General features: G+C 45.5%; 1 protein-coding gene across 24 annotated transcripts in view; it reads left to right on the top strand.

The window, feature by feature from the left end:
* LOC129469147 (fatty-acid amide hydrolase 1) overlaps positions 1-20821 on the top strand; it is a 66461-nt gene that overhangs the window by 21738 nt on the left and 23902 nt on the right. For 17 of the 24 annotated variants that reach the window (XR_010117679.1, XR_010117678.1, XR_010117683.1 and 14 more), the window contains one exon: positions 305-503. Coding sequence is in view for 17 of the 24 variants with exons in the window: in XM_063627618.1 (XP_063483688.1) it covers positions 305-503 (199 nt within the window). In the remaining 7 variants the exon portion in view is untranslated. Of the gene's footprint in view, positions 1-304; positions 3741-5018; positions 7007-13141; positions 13192-20821 lie in introns of those variants that run through there. The other 7 variants (XM_055255420.2, XM_055255431.2, XM_055255430.2 and 4 more) reach the window with 5 other exon arrangements.

Below are 20821 nucleotides of genomic sequence, written 5' to 3'. Positions count from 1 at the left end.
AAAAATAGCTACTAGAGTAAGGACTCATTCTATAGCTAGCAGAGCAATTTGGTCCATAAACAGAGCTCAGGGGGTCATTGTAAGGAGACTTCCTAGTGAAGAGCTCATGGAGTAAGGTTGGGTTGCTATCTGCCTTGAGAATGACTTTTCAGGCAGTGTCATTGTGGAACGGACTTGAGAGGCAGTCTAACCAGCTACCCATCCCATAGTAGCCTTCCCTTATCCATGTTTCTAGCTCCTTATGTTGCTCTTCTACTGCTGGGGAAGCTCACTAGTCACTGCTTCTGTCTCTTTCTGGTTTCAGGGCTGGACTCCTTGCCACCAAACCAGGAGGCCACGTTGTCTATTCCACCTGCTCACTCTCACACTTACAGAACGAGTATGTGGTGCAAGGTGCCATTGAGCTCCTGGCCAATCAATACAGCATGCAGGTGCAGGTGGAGGATCTGACTCACTTCCGAAGGCTTTTCATGGACACATTTTGTTTCTTCTCATCCTGTCAGGTTGGGGAGCTGGTAATACCAAACCTCATGGCCAATTTTGGCCCTATGTACTTCTGCAAAATGCGTAGGCTGACATAGTATCACCCAATCCCTGAAGCAAGAATACAAAGGGTACACTCTGTTGGAGGCACCAGAAACTGGAAACTGGGACCAGTGGCAGAGATGCACTCTGGGTCCTGTCTCCATCCTGTTCGTGTCTTTCTGCAGTTTTCGGCAACAAGAAGTAGAAGATTTTCTGTCCTGCTGTCCAATTGTGGAGCATCAGCAGGTTTCTAACTCACTCATTACCCCCTATGCCATCTCCAGGCCTGTACTAAAGTTCATTGCCTGCTTAGGGGCGTAGAAGGAGAAGCCAGTGAGCAGGCTCACACTAAGTTGTAAACATAGGAAGAAGCATTTGGCAATAAAGTTGTTGAAGCTCTATAGACCTGGGGCTGCAGTTGGGGACTTCATGTCAGTGCAAATGCCATTAGTTCCATTTGTACCAGCCAGTTACTGAGCCCCTGTCACCCTTGAAGTGAGTTCCACCTGATCAGTCTTGAGCAGCCAGCAGGCTCAATTAAGCCCACCTGGTTTTTCCATATGGCCCATGATCTAATTTAAGGAACAAGTAACTAAAAATGTTAAGCCAGTGCAAAATAATCTGCTTACCTACTCACATTGGAAAAGCCCTCTGAGCTGAATAATTCTGGCCATTCCTGCTGTCAACAATACTGCTGCCCAAATGTGGCTTAGGAGGCTGCTTCTGCCACAAAACCGTCATACTCTTGTGCGTGCCTTGTTCTTTGTTCATTCATCTAGCAAGTATTCCCAGACCTCGTGTATGACAGGTAGCTAGGGAGCTCTTGGAGATGTAGCAGTTGGGATTGTGGGAGATTACTGGGCTTCCTCATCCTTTAGAATGGTAACTCTCCTTTTGCTTTCTGAACACCTAGGAATCTCCTGATGTTTTGTTTTGTTGTATTCCAGACTTTTTGTTGTTTCTAGTCTGCAGCTGAGCTCTGGTGCCTGTTCTTTGGCCCACCCCCTAATCCCTAACTCTTCCCTCAGCATCACAGGGCTTCACTGCACACACTGTGTTCAGGGCAAGATTTCATCATTTACTGACTGCATACTCGATATGTTGTTTTTGTAACTTTAGCCAAAAGAAAGTAACCTTTAGTGGCAGGGATATAAAAAATTGCTCAGGGTTACTTGCAGATATTTTCTTTTTAAACTTTTTTTTTTTCCTGGATAACTGGTCCTGTGCAGAAAAGGGTATGTAATTTTAGAATACCTGAAGGCTTCTTGGCTCTTCCACTTTCCTTATTCCTCCTCTTCCTGCCATTCTTTTTGTCCCTTCTGCCTTTCCTGCTCATCCTTATTTGGGTATTAGAGGTGTCAGTTGAGGAGGGACTTTAGCTAAGGTTAAGCCTTCTTTTGGGATTTGCATTGTAATTGAGGGCCCTGGAAGATCTCTGAGACTCAAAATCAGGTGAAGCTAGGAAGATGGAGCTTCAAGGAGCATGGCTAGTGCTCTGAATAGGACCCTAATCAGCCTCTGTGCGTGGCATATGGTCCCTGCATGCTGTTCACTCTGTACAGTACTTAGTATTTGCTGAGGCTAAGAGGCCTCAGGTGCCTGGGCTTCTGCCCTTGGACTCCTGGATATCCAGCCTGGTGCTAATTGAATGCTAAGCAGTGGTAATTCAAAATGAGAGGGTCCCCTGCCTCTAGAATCATCATCTAATTGGGGACAGGCAGACCTAGATAAGAAAAGCAGAGAACTACTTTGGAAAACAGTTTATCTGCTGTACTTGAACATTCAGCTACCCTATAACCCAGTTAATCCAATACTGGGGATAAATCCTAGAGAAACTCGTACATGTACACCAGGAGACATGTACAAGAATATTCATAGCAGCCCTATTCACAAAAGCAAAAGCCTAGAAATAACCCAGATGCCCATGAGCAAGAGAGTGGACAAGTAAACTGGAATATTCACATAATAGAATATTATACAATTGTCAAATGAACTATAATGATACCTAACCATATGGATGAATCTGAGCAATAAAATAATTAAGTGAAAAAAGTTTAATCCCAGAAGAGTAAGTGTAGCATGATGCCCTTTCTAAATGAAAGGTTTTTTCTTTTCTATGGAGTTATTCTTTACATACAATATAGTTCATAGATTTTAAATATATTGTTTAATAAATTTTGATAATTGTATATAATAGTATAGTCACCATCACCATCAAGATGTAGAAAATAGAAAATAGGCTAGGCACAGTGGCTCACGCCTGTAATCTCAACACTTTGGGAGGCCGAGGTGGGAAGATCACTTGATCCCAGGAATTCTAGATCAGCTTGGACAATATAGTGAGACCTGGTCTTTACCAAAAAAAAAAAAAAAAAAAAATTAGCTGGGTGTGCTGGCATGTGCCTGTGGTCCCAGCTACTCAGGAGGCTGAGGCAGGAGGATCACTTGAGCACAGGAGTTTGAGGCTGCAGTGAGCAGTCTGGGCAAGAGAGTGAGACTCTGTCTTGTGCCACTGCACTCCAGCCAGGGTGACTGAGTGAGACTCTGTCTCAAAAAAAAAAAAAAAAAAAAGGCATTGGGATTTAGAATGTGCTGTTTAAAGTCTGAAGCTCGGCCAGGTGCGGTGGCTCACACCTGTAATCCCAACACTTTGGAAGGCTGAGGCAGGTGGATCACCTGAGATCAGGAGTTCAAGACCAGCCTGGCCAACATGGTGAAACCCCATCTCTATAAAAATAAAAAAAGCATGATGGCAGGTGCCTGTAATCTCAGCTACTCAGTAGGCTGGGGTGGGAGAATTGCTTGAACCTGGGAGGTGGAGGTTTCAGTGAGCCAAGATAGCGCCATTGCACTCCAGCCTGGGCGACAGAGAGAGACTTCATTTCAAAAAATAAAATCTGAAGCTCCACTGGTCACTCCTTTTATTGATTATTTGCAGCTGGTCTAACCAGTTACATATGTCTGGCTTGATTACATGGCCAGAGCAACATAAAAGCCCTGCTGGGAACTTCTGATTTGAGCTCTTCCAAAACCAGGATGGATGCCTCACATAGATCATGATGATTCAATCGAAAGGCACTTTGCAGTGCAGTCCACATGTACATAAGGACCATGGGAGCTTGTATTTGGGAATTCTGAGATTCCTGATGTTTACCTACCCAGTCTTTCTCTTGCTGCCCTGTATCCTTTGCCTTTAAATAAAAATCTTAAGTGATTATGCTCTGAAGCCTGGATAATCCTTTCAAATATTTGGTCTTGGAAAATTTTTGCATATATACGTGGAATCATACAATATGTAGTCTTTGGTGTTTGACTTCTTTGACTTAGTATAATGTTTTTGAGATTCACTTTGTTGTGAGTATTAATGTTTTGTTCCTTTTTATTGCTGAATTGTATTCCGTGGTGCAGACATACCACCATGTTGTTTATCTGTTCACCAGTTGATGGACATTTGAGTTGCTTCCAGTTTGGGGCTATTATTAGTAATGCTGCCAATACCTTTTGGGCATATAATTTTGTGAGTATGTGTTTTCTTTTCTTTTTTTCTTTTTTGAGATGGAGTCTCACTCTTTTGCCCAGGCTGGAGTGCAATGGTGCAATCTCAGCTCACTGCAACCCCCGCCTCCCAGGTTCAAGTGATTCTTCCGCCGTAGCTTCCTGAGTAGCTGGGATTACAGGCACCCACCACCATGTCCGGCTAATTTTTTTGTATTTTTAGTAGAAATGGGGTTTCGCCATGTTGGCCAGGCTGGTCTCGAACTCCTGACCTCAGATGATCCACCCACCTTGGCCTCCCAAAGTGCTAGGATTACAGGTGTGAACCACTGTGCCCAGCCCATGTTTTCTTCTTTTTTTTTTTTTGAGACGGAGTCTCGCTGTGTCGCCCAGGCTGGAGTGCAGTGGCGCAATCTCAGCTCACTGCAAGCTCCGCCTCCCAGGTTCACCCCATTCTCCTGCCTCAGCCTCTCCGAGTAGCCGGGACTACAGGCGCCGGCCACCACGCCCGGCTAATTTTTTTGTATTTTTAGTAGAGACGGTTTCACCATGGTCTCAATCCCCTGACCTCGTGATCCGCCCTCCTTGGCCTCCCAAAGTGCTGGGATTACAAGCGTGAGCCACCGCGCCCAGCCATTTTTGTATTTTTTAGAGAGATGGGCTTTCACCATGTTGGCCAGGCTGGTCTCAAACTCCTAACCTGAAGTGATCAGCCTGCCTCGGTCTCCCAAAGTGCTGGGATTACAGGCATGAGCCACCACACCGAGTCCCCTAAGCATTTTCTGCAATGACAAAACCAGGAGAAGGCAATCTGAGGAGGCTCGGTTTGATCATTCTGTCCTTTCTTAGAGGAAGAAAAAGCTGTGCTTATTTTGGGGCACTCTGCTCCTGATCTAGCAGCCTAAGGGCTGCCAGCACTTAACATATGTTGTAAATAAAGTTTCAGTGACACAAAAGAAATAGCACTCCAATATAAAATTTTCTTTTTTTCTTCTCAGCAATGCAATTTACCTGTATAGAAGGGTGTGCCCTAACAGATGGAGCAATTATGAGCACACACCTGGCTGGACAGGGGAGGTGAAGAGGTTCTTATTCCTGACCCATGTGACCCCTGCTGCTGCGTCGTTCCCCTATTGGCTAGGGTTCAACCTATAGGCTAAAGTAATTCCGATGGCTAATTTAAAGAGAGTGATGGGGTGAGTGGTTTGGCAGGAAAAATGGTTATGGCACAGCAGGAAATTGGAATGAGTCAGGGCGGAGTAGGTAATCGGAATCAATCAGGGTGGAGCAGGTAATCGGAATCAATCAGGGTGGAGCAGGTAATCAAAATGAGTCAGGGTGGAGAATGAATCAGGGCGGGGCAGGTAATTGGAATGAGTCAGAGTGGAGAATCAGTCAGGGCAGAGCAGGTAATCCAAATGAGTCAGGGTGGAGCAGGTAATAGAAAAAGGTTGCTTACGAGGAAGTTAAGTTTAAAGTATAAGTCAAAGAATTGAGCATACTGACATATTGATTCTTTGAAGAGAAATTTAGAACTCTAAACACACAGGAGAAGGGTTTTTAGCAATTTACCAACCCTAGGGTTTGATCAGGGAACACTAGTAGTTTATCATTAGATGTGTTAAGGAAGGACAGCGGCTACCAATTAATTTTTTCAATTAAAAAAATTTTTTTTGAGACGAAGTCTTGCTCTCGCTCTTGTCGCCCGGGCTGGAGTGCAATGGTGCAATCTCAGCCCACTGCAACCTCCACCTCCTGGGTTCAAGCGATTCTCCTGCCTCAGCCTCCCAAGTAGCTGGGATTACAGGCACCCACCACCACGCCCAGCTAATTTTTGAATTTTTAGTAGAGACGGGGTTTCACCATGTTGGCCAGACTGGTCTCAAACTCCTGACCTCAGGTGATTTGCGCACCTCGGCCTCCCAAAGTGCTGGGATTACAGGTGTTAGTCACCGTGCCTGGCCCCAATTTAATATACTAGCCACTGGGATGTAAGCAGAGGTGTCATCAGTGCAACAGAACACAACATAATCGCATGCATGCATTCATACAATCCATACAAGTGTTCACTGCATGTGCATGGTGTGAGGAATAAGGTGGCGTAGGACCCAGTGCTTATTCTGAGGAGAGTCCAGACAGACACAGGAACAGATGATTCAATATTGTGTGATAAATCCTTGCACCAGGGAACACAGGCAGCTTTGAGAGCATAGAGAAGTGGCCCTGATCCAGATGAGGGAATTCTGGGAAGTCTTCCCAGAGAAAAGCATACTTCTGCTGAGACAGGAAGGACAAGTAAACCAAGACACAATGATGAAATAGCTGCAAGGCCAAAAATGAAAAAAAAAATCAACTATAATCTTCTTTTTCTTGAGACAGAGTTTCACTCTTGTTGCCCAGGCTGGGATGCAGTGGCGCAATCTTGGCTCACTGCAACCTCCGCTTCCCGGGTTCAAGAGATTCTTGTGCCTCGGCCTCCTGAGTAGCTGGGATTACAGGCACGTGACACCATGCCCGGCTAATTTTTGTATTTTTAGTAGAGATGGGTTTTCACCATGTTGGCCAGGCTGGTCTCAAACTCCTGACCTGAAGTGATCCACCTGCCTTGGCCTCCTAAAGTGTTGAGATTACAGGCGTGAGCCACCGTGCCCAACCAGAGCTCTTTAAATAATAATAGACTTACCTTAGGATTTGATTTGCCTACAACCTACCAAGAATATATCCTCTGTGAAATATGACATAAATGTGTGATAATGACCCAAGAGTGCTTCTCAAGACGAGAGATGTGCTTTTCTGCACGTCTGGTTTTCAAAAACTGGTTTGCCACCCACGAGATGTTTTCTCCCACACTAGCTTGGATAGAAGAGCTTATGGCAGACAAGCTGACTCAACACTCAGACTGATGTCACTAGATCAAAGTGAAAAATATGTAGCTCTCATGATCCAAATAAAAATGTTTTCCTAATAAAATTGCCATTGCTGTGGATCAGTTTTAGTCACATTTTAATTTTATTTAATGATATAGTCCTTGCTATATGTCAGGCACTGTTCTAAGCACTTCCCTAACATTGTCATTAATTCCCACGGCAACCAATGGGGTAGTACAACATCCCCATTTTACATATGAGGAAATTCAGGTACCGAATGGTAAAGAAACTAACCCCACAGTTTTAAACAAATTATAGGAGGGAGACAGCATGTATTTCATGTGTATCCAAAGAAGGCATGGGTAAAAACAGGTTGAGGAAAACAGATTTAAGGTGAGGTATGGCTGATGGGTTTCCAAGTTAATGATTGGGAACCTTTAATAACAATTCTACAGTCTAGTTGTAGGTGTCCATGTTACAGAGGCAGCAGGGCTTTTTAAAAATTTTTATTTTTTTAAATAGAGACAGGGTCTCCCTATGTTGACCAGGCTGGTCTCAAACTCCTGGGCTCAGTGTATCCTCCTGCCTTGGCCTCCCAAAGTGCTAGGATTACAGGCATGAGCCACCATGCCTGGCCATAGCAGAGATTTTTTTTTTTTTTTTTTGAGATGGAGTTTCTCTCTGTTCAGGCTGGAGTTCAGTGGTGCAATCTTGGCTCACCACAACCTCTGCCTCCCTGGTTCAAGGGATCCTCCTGCCTCAGCCTCCTGAGTAGCTGGGACTACAGGTGTGTGTCACCACACCCAGCTAATTTTTGCATTTTTAGTAGAGATGAGGTTTCATCATGCTGAACAGGCTGGTCTTGAACTCCAGACCTCAAGTGATCCTCCCGCCTTGGCCTCCCAAAATGTTGGGATTACAGGCATGAGCCACTGTGCCTGGCCAAGGGATTTTGAGTCTTGAAGATCCAGGTTTGATTCACAGTTGGGCCCTCCACTGACTGTGTAGCACTGAGCAAGTGACTGGTTGTCTGTAAGGCCTCAGTTACTTATCTGGGCAATGAAGATCAGGAGATGTATCAGTTAGCTATTGCTTTGTAATGAACCAACCCTCAAAGTGGTGGTTTAAACAACCATTTATTATTCTCTCAGTCTATGGCTTGGCGGGCGGTTCCACTGGCCTAAGTTGACTTGGCAAGATTCACTCATGTATCTGCAGTCGGGTGGCTCTGCTCATCTTGGCTGTCTCACCTGTGTAAGGGCCTGACCAAGGGCAAATGGGCTGAGCAGGCTTTTCTCCACATGGTTTCTAGTCCTCCAGCAGGCTAGCTTGGGCTTTTTCTCATGGCGGTGGCAGGGTTCCAGGAGAGAGAGACAAAACAGTTCTCTTACAGCCTGGGCTAAGAAGTAGCACAAACTTCCTTCCACTACTTTCCATTAGTTAAAGCAAGTCACAAAGATTTACATGGGTAGGGAAATAGACTCTACTCCTGGGGAGAGGAGTTGCAAAATCACTTTGCAGAGAGCACAGATACAAGGGGTCCTGGATTATTGGGGTCATTTATGTAATCAACTTAGCAGAGGAGACAGACTCTCCCCAAACTCAGAGGAGGGTGTAGAGGTTGGTAGGGGGCCCAGATATCTGCATTCAAAGTCCTGACAGTGCTTTGTGAATTGTCAGCACCCTAGGCAGTGCTTCTGAGTGTGGAATCCTCCCTCCTATGTGGGGCTGTGAGTTCCTGTCTTAGTCCAGTCATGCGGCTATATCAAAATACTTGAGAAGGGCCAGGTGGGGCGGCTCACATCTGTAATCCCAGCACTTTTGGAGGCCGAGGTGGGCAGATCACAAGGTCAAGAGATCCAGACCATCCTGGCCAACATGGTGAAACCCTGTCTCTACTAAAAATATGAAAATTAGCTGGGTGTGGTGGTGCGCGCCCATAGTGCCAGCTACTCGGGTGGCTGAGGCAGGAGAATCGCTTGAACTTGGGAGGCAGAAGTTGCAGTGAGCTGAGATCGCACCACTGCACTCCAGCTTGGGCAACCAAGTGAGACTGTCTCAAAAACAAAAAACAAAAAACAAACAAACAAAAACAACTTGAGAATGGGTAATTTTAAAGAGTAGAACATTTATTTCTTACAGTTCTAGAGGCTGGGAGGTCTAAGGTCAAGGCACTGGCAGATTTGGTGTCTGGGGAAGGCTTGCTCATTGCTTTACAGATGGTGTCTTATGGCTGAGTCCTCCCATGGCAGAAGAACAGAAGGGAAAAGGGGCTGTGAACAGCTACCCCATATCTCTTTTTTTTTTTTTTTTTTTTTTGAGACAGAGTCTCGCTCTGTCGCCCGGGCTGGAGTGCAGTGGCGCAATCTCGGCTCACTGCAAGCTCCGCCTCCCGGGTTCACGCCATTCTCCTGCCTCAGCCTCCGAGTAGCTGGGACTACAGGCGCCCGCCACCGCGCCCGGCTAATTTTTTGTATTTTTTTAGTAGAGACGGGGTTTCACCGTGGTCTCGATCTCCTGACCTCGTGATCCGCCCGCCTCGGCCTCCCAAAGTGCTGGGATTACAAGCGTGAGCCACCGCGCCCGGCCTCCCATATCTCTTTTATAAGGTCTTTAATCCTATTCATGAGGCCAGGGCCCTTTTGACCTAATCACTTCCCCCAAAAGCTCCACCTTCTAATACCATTACCTTGGTGATCAGGTTTCAGCATGAATTTTGAGGGACACATACACTCAAATCATAGCAGTTCCTTAGAGCAGGACTGCATCCTCCCCTTTAGTAGGCCCCTGGGAAAGGCTCACAGAAGAGAAAGGAAATGAAGAAGCAGAGAATTTACTGCTCCCATCTCTGGAACAAAGACAGACTTCACACCCTCTGGAATCTGAGAAGCTCCCTTCCCTTCTTCTCTCCCTTGGACAGCCCTGCCCCCACCTCAGAGGGTGCCAGGGAAGGTATTACCTGTCTTCCCACTCAACAGCTGAAGACACAAGAATAACTTACCATCACCAGCTGACTGCGGATGCTGGCAGGGAAACTTACCAGGGCCTGCTAGAGGGGCTGTGGGCAGGAGTAACTCTTCCATGAATGACCTGACAGCAGGTTATGGCTCACAGAATGGTGTGGTGTTATCTTCTGGATAACACAGGTGGAGCCCTGGAAACCCACCCCCGTTGGATCTTTGCATCCACCTGCTCTTGTAGTACATGACCTCAGCTTCCAGCTTGCCTCTCCCAACCCTCCTCCATACTACCTTCCCAAAATATGGTTGGATTGCATACATCTCTGCTTAAAATAAAGTGAGCTAATATTTATTGAACACTTACAGTGGATGAGGTGCTGTTCCAAGCTCTTTGCTTGGATTAACTTGCTTAATGTTCACAGCAATTCTGTGAGATAGTCACCAGTGTTATCCCCATTTTAGAAATAAGGAAACTGAAGCACAAGAGGTTAAAGAGGCTTACTCCAGGTTACACAGTAAGTGGCAGAGTTAGGATTTGAACTCAGGCAGTCTGGTTCCTGAGCTTGAGATTCTCAGGCCATAAACCCCTCTCTGTAGGCCTCTATTTTTCTAATAATAAGTAATAACAACAGCAATAATAATAATGATTAACATGCATGGATTTTTTACTATACATATGCTAGGCCCTGTTCTGGTTGTGTTACATGCATTAACTCATTTGATTCATATAATAGTACTAGAGTATTTGCTGTGTGGGGTACTATTATTACCATTATTTGACAGGTAAGGAAATGGGGACACAGAGAGTCACACAACAAGGATGGGTTACTAGCTAGTCCTACTCTAGAGCCAAGCTCTAAAACACTTGCTCTAAATCATGTGCCATCTTGCTTCCCCCAAAGACTGTCCCCAACACAGTCTAAGGACCCAGAATCCAAGGCCCTCTGGATTATGCAGCACAATCTCTGCATTTCCACCAAAGCCTGTCTTGGTCTATGCACATATTTTTTTCTTCCCATTCAGGCCAGATTTTCGGTCTACTATTTGTTTAAGTTTCCCTGGAGCACAGCCTACAGTAGCAGGTGTCAGTGGATGTCTGTTGAATTGAATCACTGGATGTCAGAAGGGTTTCTGGATCCTCTCTTACGGGAACAAAGTGGCCACTCACTGTGACTTGAACGTTAGAGTCAGTCCAGGACTTGCTGCACTGGCCTCCAAACCCACTTCTAACCCCTAGACCCTTTTTGTAAATTAAATTATATTTAATATGCGCCCAGGGAGCTTTCTGTTTAGGGAAGCCATCATTTCAGCAAACACAAGTGAATGCTTTGCAACTGGATTCCCTAAAGTAGCAAATCTTGGCCCTACTCACAACAGGTTACAAACTTGGTGATTAAGCCTCAGGAATGGCCAGTGTTTCCCTAGGACTATATATTATTTTCCCTTTGAGAAGGAGAGAGGGTCTGGAAAAATGCTTCTTGTTTTGCAAAAGGAAGAATTGAGTTACCCAAGGTCATCCAACAAATGAAGGGTGAGTTGAGGGCTAGAATGTCATTCTTTTACTCAGGAAATGGGGTGAGGTGACCTCATAAGAACCACTTAAGATTGCTGTTTCTATCTTCAGCACCTGTCAGCTCCCTTTTTCTAGGGAAACTGAGGTCTAGGACTTGAAACTTGTAAAGGGTTATCAGTGCTGAGTAGGAACAGAGGCACTCAATCTGCACTGAAGACAGAAACGCGAGGATTTGGGACCTTGCTTAACATACTCAAGAGCCTGACTCAAGGCCCCCAGGCTGGGATTCTTCCAGTACCAACCAAGTCTTTCCATAAGTGGGCCTTTCACTCCATTCATAATCATTTATGGAGGGCCTACTAAGTGCCAGGCAGTGTTGCTAACAATCTTGCAAGGTAGGCATCATAACCAGCTCCCTTAGACAAGTAAATGCACAGATTCAGAGAGGTAAAAACAACCGGGATCCAGGACTGCACCCCCACCCTGGAGCCCCTCCCCATGTTTCAGGAGTCAGTGTTTCCTGGCACAAAGCACTTACCTGTGCTCCATCATACTTTAAGTGAAAAAGTCGGGACAAATAGGGCCACTATGCAATGAAAAAAGCTATACGTCAACCCAAAGATACACACATTCTAAACTTTTACAACCCATTCCCAGGGGCAGTAATGGTGGGGCTGATGGATGGGCAAGAGCTCTGGCTTCCAGCTTCCCAGTGGAATTCCCATCCACTCAGCCACCTGTGTGACCCACAAAAGTTACTTTTATTTTTTAAATACTTAATTTATAAACATCAGTTCTATGGGACACAAGTTATTTAATGCCATTTGTCTTCAGTTACTTCATCAGTAATATGAGCATAAAAATGTTTTTTTTTTTTTTTTGAGCCAGTCTCACTCTGTTGCCCAGGCTGGAGTTCAGTGGCATGATCTTGGCTCACTGCAACCTCCACCTCCCAGGTTTAAGTGATTCTCCTGCCTCAGCCTCCCAAGTAGGTGGGATTACAGACACAAGCCAAAACGCTCAGCTAATTTTTGCATTTTTTGTAGAGATGGGGTTTCATCATGTTGGTCAGGCTGGTCTTGAATTCCTGACCTCAGGTGATCTGCCCGCCTTGGACTCCAAAATAATGGAATTACAGGTGTGAGCCACCACACTGGGCCAAAAATGCTTTTCTCATAAAGTTGTTGGGAGAACAACTGAGATAAAGCAGGTAAAGTTCTGTGAGAGAGGCCAGGACAGCAGTAGGGAGCCTGTGTGTGTGTGTGTCTGTGTCTGTGTAATTCATCCCCCTCTGAAGCGGGCCAGGTCCCCAGACTCCCCCTGGTCTGGCATTCTTTCTGCTTCTTGGATGTAAAATCCAGAAGTGCCCAGGACTGGGACAGGGTGACACTGGGGAGGCCAGTCTGCAAGAAATGGCTGAGCCAAAGGACAAATAATGGGTGGATTGGGCCATGAAGAAGAGCCCAGGGTGAGAGACCCGGTGTCCTGGGTTTGGGTAAGAGGAGAGGCACGGGGTGGACGCCCCAGAGACTCTTCCAGTGTTTGTCCTGGGCTGGTGCACCGGAAGCCCCGTGCTGGGGAGAGGCCGGTGCCCTATGGTGCATGACCAGCCTCCTGGTTCTCCAGGAAAGATACTGCTACAGGGTTTGTGGAGGTTAAAGAGGTCTGTGAACCCAATCTGTCACTGCTCCTGATCTTGTTGGCTGGTGTTATACATAAAAGTTTTGGTGCTGCAAAAGAACTAGCACTCAAATATAAAATTTTATTTTTTTTCTTCTCAGCAAGGCAATTTACCTCTATAGAAGGGTGCGCCCTCACAGATGGAGCAATGGTGAGTGCACGGCTGGACAAGGGAGGGGAAGGGGTTCTTATTCCTGACGCATGTGGCTTCTGCTGCTGTGTCATTCCCCTATTGGCTAGGGTTAGACTGCACAGGCTAAACTAATTCCAATTGGCTAATTTAAAGAGCGTGATGGGGTGAGTGGTTTGGCGGGAATGGTTATGGCAGAGCAGGAGATTGGAATGGGTCAGAGTGGAGAATGAGTCAGGGCAGAGCAGGTAATTGGAATGAGTCAGGGTGGAGCAGGTAATTGGAATGAGTCAGGGTGGAGTAGGTAATCAAAAAAGGTTGCTTTACAAGGAAGTTAAGTTTAAAAGTAGAAGGCAAAGAATTAAACATACTGACATAGTGATTGTTTGAAGAGAAATTTAGAACTCACATCTAGTAATCCCTCCTCTTGAATTTCCTTACAGCTCTTTCTCTTCAAATTTCTTTAACATGTCTTGGCTTAGTTGTTCTGCTTGATTTTCCAAAAGAAGCTTCTTTGGATAAGGTGGACGATAGTTAAGGGAGGTTTTAGTAAGTGCTGTTTTTATGAGCCTTTGCACCAACCCACGGATGGATGGTATGACACAGCACCCGACAAGAATAAGTACACCCATTACAGCTGTGAGGGAAGTAAGAATTGGGGCTATTATTCCTTTCCATTTACTGAACCACTTTTCTAGCCATACTGTAAAGGGATCATTTACCCCATGAGTTGTTGGCTAACTATTGGACAGAGCAGTCAGATCTTGCAATGTCTTTGTTATAGATAGACAGACTAAACTTTTCTTAGCTTTAATTTGGTAGGGCTTGATCCAGGAACAATGGCCCATGATTCTGATGATAATGGCACTTGCTTGACTCAGGTGTGATGTGTCCATCCCTTTCCGCTGTGGTTAGCGGCACAAAGTAGAGTCCTTCCCAGGCTGGCTTGAGTTTCCCTTCTTTCCACCCTTTGATGAGAACATGATCCCCAGGCCGATGCTGTTGTACTGACAACTCCAAAGGTAGCCCCTGTGCTAAAAGACCTCTTGTTTTAAGGGAAGAGAAGGTGGAGGATAAACCAAGTGTATAACTTCTAAGAAATTGATCTTTTGGTTAAAATGTGGGGACATCAGCAGTGGACTTCATAGTCCTTGGTGCCTTCTTGCTGAGAAATTTTCTTTAGCACCTATTTTTTTTTTTTTTTTTTTTTTGAGACGGAGTCTCGCTCTGTCACCCAGGCTGGAGTGCAGTGGCGCGATCTCGGCTCACTGCAAGCTCCGCCTCCCGGGTTCACACCATTCTCCTGCCTCAGCCTCTCCGAGTAGCTGGGACTACAGGCGCCCGCCACCACGCCCGGCCAATTTTTTGTATTTTTAGTAGAGACGGGGTTTCACCGTGGTCTCGATCTCCTGACCTCGCGATCCGCCCGCCTCGGCCTCCCAAAGTGCTGGGATTACAAGCGTGAGCCACCGCGCCCGGCCAGCACCTATTTTTATTAGTTTTTAGACCAAAGAAAGCCAAATACCATTTTATATTTAACAATGCTTCGTGTATCATTTTTATACCAGGTAAACTAAATTTCACCTTTATATTAGTGTGTTATTAATGTTAAATTGAATTTTAATAAAATCTTGTAGACATATTTATCCAATTTTAATGTCTGACCATAAGGTAAGCTTTTTATTGATTGTTTTTAACCTTTTATAATTTTTGTTAAAGAGCAGGTTAGGGCTTTAAGAAAAACCTGTTGTGTTTTATCTTAATGTCAAGTTCACAGAAAAACTGGATGATACCCCTTTAACTTTAGCCAGTGTTTACACACAGAATTTCCTTTATAATTGTTTTTGAAACTTGCTTAAACTTTTAAAACAATTTTTTAACCTTTTAATGTAGATAAAAATCCACATTCTTATGCCTCCTTATAACCTTTTACCAAGGTATAATTTACTTTCTTTACACACCTTGCACATAAACTGTTTTTTCAATAGTTTTACATTCAGGAGGCCTAATTTCTTTTAAATTATACAACATTTCTTGCATAAATTCCCTTTTATAACTTTTTTTCCATGACTTTCACAGACAATTCGTCGACATGCATCAACTTTCTTTTTTTTTTTCTTTTTTTTTTTTTTTTTTGAGACGGAGTCTCACTCTTTCACCCAGGCTGGAGTGCAGTGGCGCGATCTCAGCTCACTGCAGGCTCCGCCCCCCAGGGTTCACGCCATTCTCCTGCCTCAGCCTCCCGAGTAGCTGGGACCACAGGCGCCTGCCACCTCGCCCGGCTAATTTTTTGTATTTTTAGTAGAGACGGGGTTTCACCGTGTTAGCCAGGATGGTCTCGATCTCCTGACCTCATGATCCGCCCGCCTCGGCCTCCCAAAGTGCTGGGATTACAGGCGTGAGCCACCGCGCCCGGCGACATGCCTCAACTTTCTAACTTGTTGCAAACATCCCTTTATTTAAACATCCAGTTAATTTATTTTAGGACACGAATTTACCATATAACATTCTTTTTACATAAATTCTACCCCCACCCCCCCGCATTTTTTTTTCAGTTGCAAGATTTAATAGAGTGAAAACAGAGCTCCCATACAAAGGGAGGGGACCCAAAGAGGGTAGACGTTGCTGGCTCGAATGCCTGGGTTTATATCCCAATCATTGTCCCTCCCACTGTGCTCTCAGGTGATAGATAATTTGCTATTTCTTTACCTCCTGTTTTTGCCTAATTAGCATTTTAGTGAGCTCTCTTTACTACCTGATTGGTCGGGTGTGAGCTAAGTTGCAAACCCCGTGTTTAAAGGTGGATGTGATCACATTTCCAGCTAGGCTTAGGGATTCTTAGTCGGCCTAGGAAATCCAGCTAGTTCTGTCTCTCAGTGCCCCCCTCAACAGGAAAACCCAAGTGCTGTTGGGGAAGTTGGCCGACGACTGCTTCCTGCTGAATTGGGGCGAGTAGGGGTTGTGCAGATGAGATTTCCTTGGGAGGGGTGCCTTTGATGTCATCAACATCGGAGCACGGGCTAGCAGGCTGGTCCAGGGGTCCGCAGTAGATCTTAGTCATGGACTGCATCTGGGGCTCCATTTGAAGAACGACTTGTAGTTTTACAGCTTTGACTCTGGAAGAGACAAACTTAACAAGGAGGTTAAATATACAGAGATTGAAATGTATGGCCTGCAGTATAGGCGATTATTTCTTTGGCATACTTTACAGGCCCTGACTATCTGCTTGATAGCTTTAAAAAGGCCTGGTCCAGTAAATAATAATTTGGCCATCTGATAGGTGCTATCAATGCCCAAGTGAAAGATTTGGCGAAGGGTTTTAAGTAGTTTTCATGGGTTAGCTGCAGGCAAAAGTATTTTTCCTTTGTTGGCTAGCCATCCTGAGGGGGGAAACTATGTCCTTGTGAGGTTCCCTATTCTATTATTCTATTTCTCCTGTTGAGTACTGGGGCTTGGTTTCCCAGAGGGGATTACCCCATACTGGGGGTCCTTCTATAAGCATTTTTAATGGAGGGTCCTGCCTTGTGGCTCTTTTGGCTTCAATATTCGCTTGGTGGTTCCCTTCTATTTCCCTTTCCTTTCCTTTCTGATGACCCCAGCAGTGTAAGACTGCCACCTCTTTAGGTTTCTGTACAGCCAATAATAATCTCCTAATGGCTTCCTGATGTTTGATAGATGTTCCCTCGGAAGTTAGGTATTCCCTTTCTCTCCATATTGCTGCATGGGCACGGAGGACTAGGTAAGTATACTTAGAGTCTGTATATATGTTTACCCTTTTTTCTTTTTCTAATTTTAGTGCCCTTGTGAGGGCTATTAGTTTTGCCAGCTGAGCGCTAGTTCCTGGAGTGAGGGGATTATTTTCAAGTATTTTATTATTACCGACCACTGCGTACCCAGCTTTTTGAAGTCCTTTTTCTACAAAGGAACTTTCATCAATATACAAGTTGAGGTCGGGATCAGTCAAGGGAACCTCTAGAAGGTCTCCTCGAGCAGCATAGGTTTGAGCAATCACCTGTTGACAGTTACGTTCTATCTTTTTTTCAATGCCTGGAAGAAATGTGGCTGGGTTAAGAGTTGTACAAGTGCGCAGTTGTAGCACTGGCCCTTCAAGTAATAGACCCTGATATTTAAGTAAATGGCTGTCTGACAGCCACAAGTCTCCTTTAGCAGTGAGTATGCTGTTCACATCATGAGATGTCCACACAGTAAGATCTCTTTCCTGTATTATTTTAACTGCTTCAGATACTAAGATTGCTATTGCCACCATTACCCATAAACAATCAGGCCAACCCTTTGCCACTACATCAATTTCCTTACTCAGGTTTGCCACGGGTTGCAAGCTTGTTCCTTGGACCTATGTAAGGACTCCTAGAGTTATTCCTGTTTTTTTCTGTGACATATAAAGAAAAGTCTTGCCCCATTGGCAAGCTTAACACTGGGGCTTGGGTTAGGGCCTTCTTTAGGGCCTGGAAAGCCACTTCTGCTTTCTTACTAAATGGGTATTGGCTTTCTGAGTTTCCTTAATTAGTATATATAATGGCTTGGCTATTGGCTATTTCGCCATACCTGGGAATCCATATTCGGCAGAAGCCTGTTTTTTTTTTTGTTTTTTTTTTTTTGAGACAGAGTCTCGCTCTGTTGCCTAGGCTGGAGTGCAGTGGCGCAATCTCGGCTCACTGCAAGGCCTGCCTCCCGGGTTCATGCCATTCTCCTGCCTCAGCCTCCCAAGTAGCTGTGACTACAGGTGCCCGCTACCACGCCCGGCTAATTTTTTGTATTTTTTTTTTTAGTAGAGATGGGGTTTCACCATGTTAGCCAGGATGGTCTCGATCTCCTGACCTCGTGATCCACCCGCCTCGGCCTCCCAAAGTGCTGGGATTACAGGCGTGAGCCACCGTGCCCGGCCAAGGCAGAAGCCTGTTATGCCAAGGAACCCTCTTAGTTGCTTTAGGGTTTTGGGATAAGGATAAGCCAGTATGGGCTGGATATATTCCTCATTGAGGGCCCTGGTGCCTTTGGATAATTTTAGCCCTAAGTATTTAACCTGTTGTGAGCAGAGCTGAGCCTTTGGTTTGGAAACCTTGTAGCCACAGGTGGCAAGGAAATTTAAGAGCGCTTGGGTGGCTTGATGGCACAAGGTTTCTGAACGGGTGGCTAAAAGTAAATCATCCACATACCGAAGGACAAGAGTGTCAAGGTATGAGAACTGGCTCAAGTCTTGGGTTAATGCCTGGCCAAACAGATGGGGACTATCCCTGAACCCTTGGGGTAAAACAGTCCAGGTGAGTTGAGACGTTGGGTTCAAAGGATCTTCCATGGCAAACAAGAATTGAGAGTTAGGTTGTACAGAGATGCAGAAAAAGACATCCTTAAAGTCCAGGACTGTAAACCACTCTGCTTCCTCTGGTATTTGGGAAAGCAGAGTATAAGGGTTAGGTACAGCTGGGTATAGAGGGACAACACCTCATTGATAATCCTGAGATCTTGCACTAGCCTCCACTGCCCGTTGCGTTTCTGTACTCCTAAAATTGGAGTACTACAGGGGCTATTGCATGGTTTTACTAGGCCTTGGGCTTTTAGATCCTTAACAATCTTTTGGAGTCCTTGTTGGGCCTCGGGTCTAAGGGGATACTGCCTTTGGTAGGGAAAGGAGGTGGAATCCTTTAGTTTAACTTGAACGGGACGGGCATTCTTCGCTCATCCATATTGTCCTTCTGTTGCCCAGACTTCAGGATTAATTTCTTCCTTAAGCAGGGGACAACAAATGGGTGTTCCTTTTCCTGTGTTCAGGTGTATAATGGCCCCTGCTTTTGCTAGAATATCTCTCCCTAACAAGGGAGTGGGGCTTTCAGGCGTAATTAGAAAAGCATGTGAAAAGAGTAAAGTTCCCCAGTCAAAACTTAGTAGCTGGGAGAAGTATCTAGTGACTGGCTGTCCTAGGACCCCTTGGATAGTGACAGATCTGGAGGACAGTTGTCCGGGATAGGAGAGTAAGACTGAGAAGGCCATGCCAGTGTCCAGGAGACAGTTAACCTCCTGGCCCTCAATGGTCAAGCATACTCAGGGCTCTGTGAGGGTGATGGCATGGGCTGGCACTTGCCCTGGGCACCCTCAGTCCTGCTGCTGGATCATCTGGTTAGTGGCTTCTGACTCAGAGGGCCTTCTTCCTCTGGGGCAGTGGGCCTTCCAGTGATTCCCTTGACATAAGGGGCATGGACGAGGGAGCGGCTTATTTCTACCTGGACAATCTTTTTTTTTTTTGAGATGGAGTCTTGCTCTATCGCCCAGGCTGGATGGAGTGCAGTGGTGCGATCTTGGCTCATTGCAAGCCCCGCCTCCCAGGTTCACGCCATTCTCCTGCCTCAGCCTCCCGAGTAGCTGGGACTACAGGCGCCTGCCACCATGCCCGGCTAATTTTTGTATTTTTAGTAGAGACGGGGTTTCACTGTGTTAGCCAGGATGGTCTCGATCTCCTGACCTTGTGATCCACCCACCTTAGCCTTCCAAAGTGCTGAGATTACAGGCATGAGCCACCTCACCCGTCCTACTTGGACAATCTTTTTAAAAGTGGCCTTGTAGACTGCACTGGAAGCAAGCCCTATTAGGCATTTGATTTGCCCAGCTTTTCCCTTTTCCAGAGCCTCCAAAGTCTGCTTGCCTGAGGGCCGTGACTAAAGTGGTAGCCTCTTTTTTATCCCGTTTGTCCCGTTCTGCCTGCTCCTCCTGACCTCTATTATAAAAAACCAAGGTTTCCAAGTTCAATAGGGTTTCTAAGTTTTGCTCCAGGCCTAAGGCGGACTTTTGAAGTTTTTTTCTAATGTCTGCAGCTGACTGAGTGATAAACTTATTCTTCAAGATTAGTTGGCCTTCAATAGAGTCAGGTGACAGAGAGGTATGCTTTCTCAATGCCTCCCTTAGTCTCTCCAGAAAGGCAGTAGGATTTTCTTCCTTTCCCTGTGTTATAGTGGACATCATTGAATAATTCATAGGTTTCTTCCTAGTTTTTCTTAGTCCTTCTAGCATGCAAGTTAGCAAATGTTTGCGGCACCAATCTCCATGTTCTGATTCTGTGTCCCAATGAGGGTCTACACTGGGAACTGCCTGCTGGCCTGTGGGGAATCGTTCTTTCCTCTGTTGTCATCTTGTCATTGACCTGACTGGGATACCAGAGATCACCAAACTCTCGGGCTGCAGTTATGGCAGCACTTCTCTCATTTGGGGTTAGTGTCTGATTTAGCAATAACATTATATCTCTCCATGTCAGATCAAAGGATTGTCCTAACCCTTGTAAAACATCAATATAACCATCAGTGTTATCTGAGAATTTACCTAGGTCTATTTTAATTTGCTTTAAGTCTGAGACAGAAAAAGGTACATGCACTCTGGCTGGGCCGAATTCTCCTCCTCCCATTGCTTGGACAGGGGCATAATTGGGGAATATTGGCAATCTTTGGTTCATTGTTTACCCCTTTGTCTATCTCCTTTTGGACGTTTGGGTTGCGGGGGGTGTCCTCATTAGTTGGGGAAGGAGTCGGGGGGACACCACGGTAGGGAGGTAGACTCTGAGGGCTTCCTATAGGGCATAAATCACACTTTTTACATAATTGCAAGTTGTCTCTTAACGAAAAGAAGGTTTGTACATATGGCACTT

The sequence above is a fragment of the Symphalangus syndactylus genome, chromosome 12, assembly GCF_028878055.3.
Source record: "Symphalangus syndactylus isolate Jambi chromosome 12, NHGRI_mSymSyn1-v2.1_pri, whole genome shotgun sequence".
NCBI lineage: Eukaryota > Metazoa > Chordata > Mammalia > Primates > Hylobatidae > Symphalangus > Symphalangus syndactylus.
This window is presented reverse-complemented; position numbering and strand designations above follow the sequence as displayed.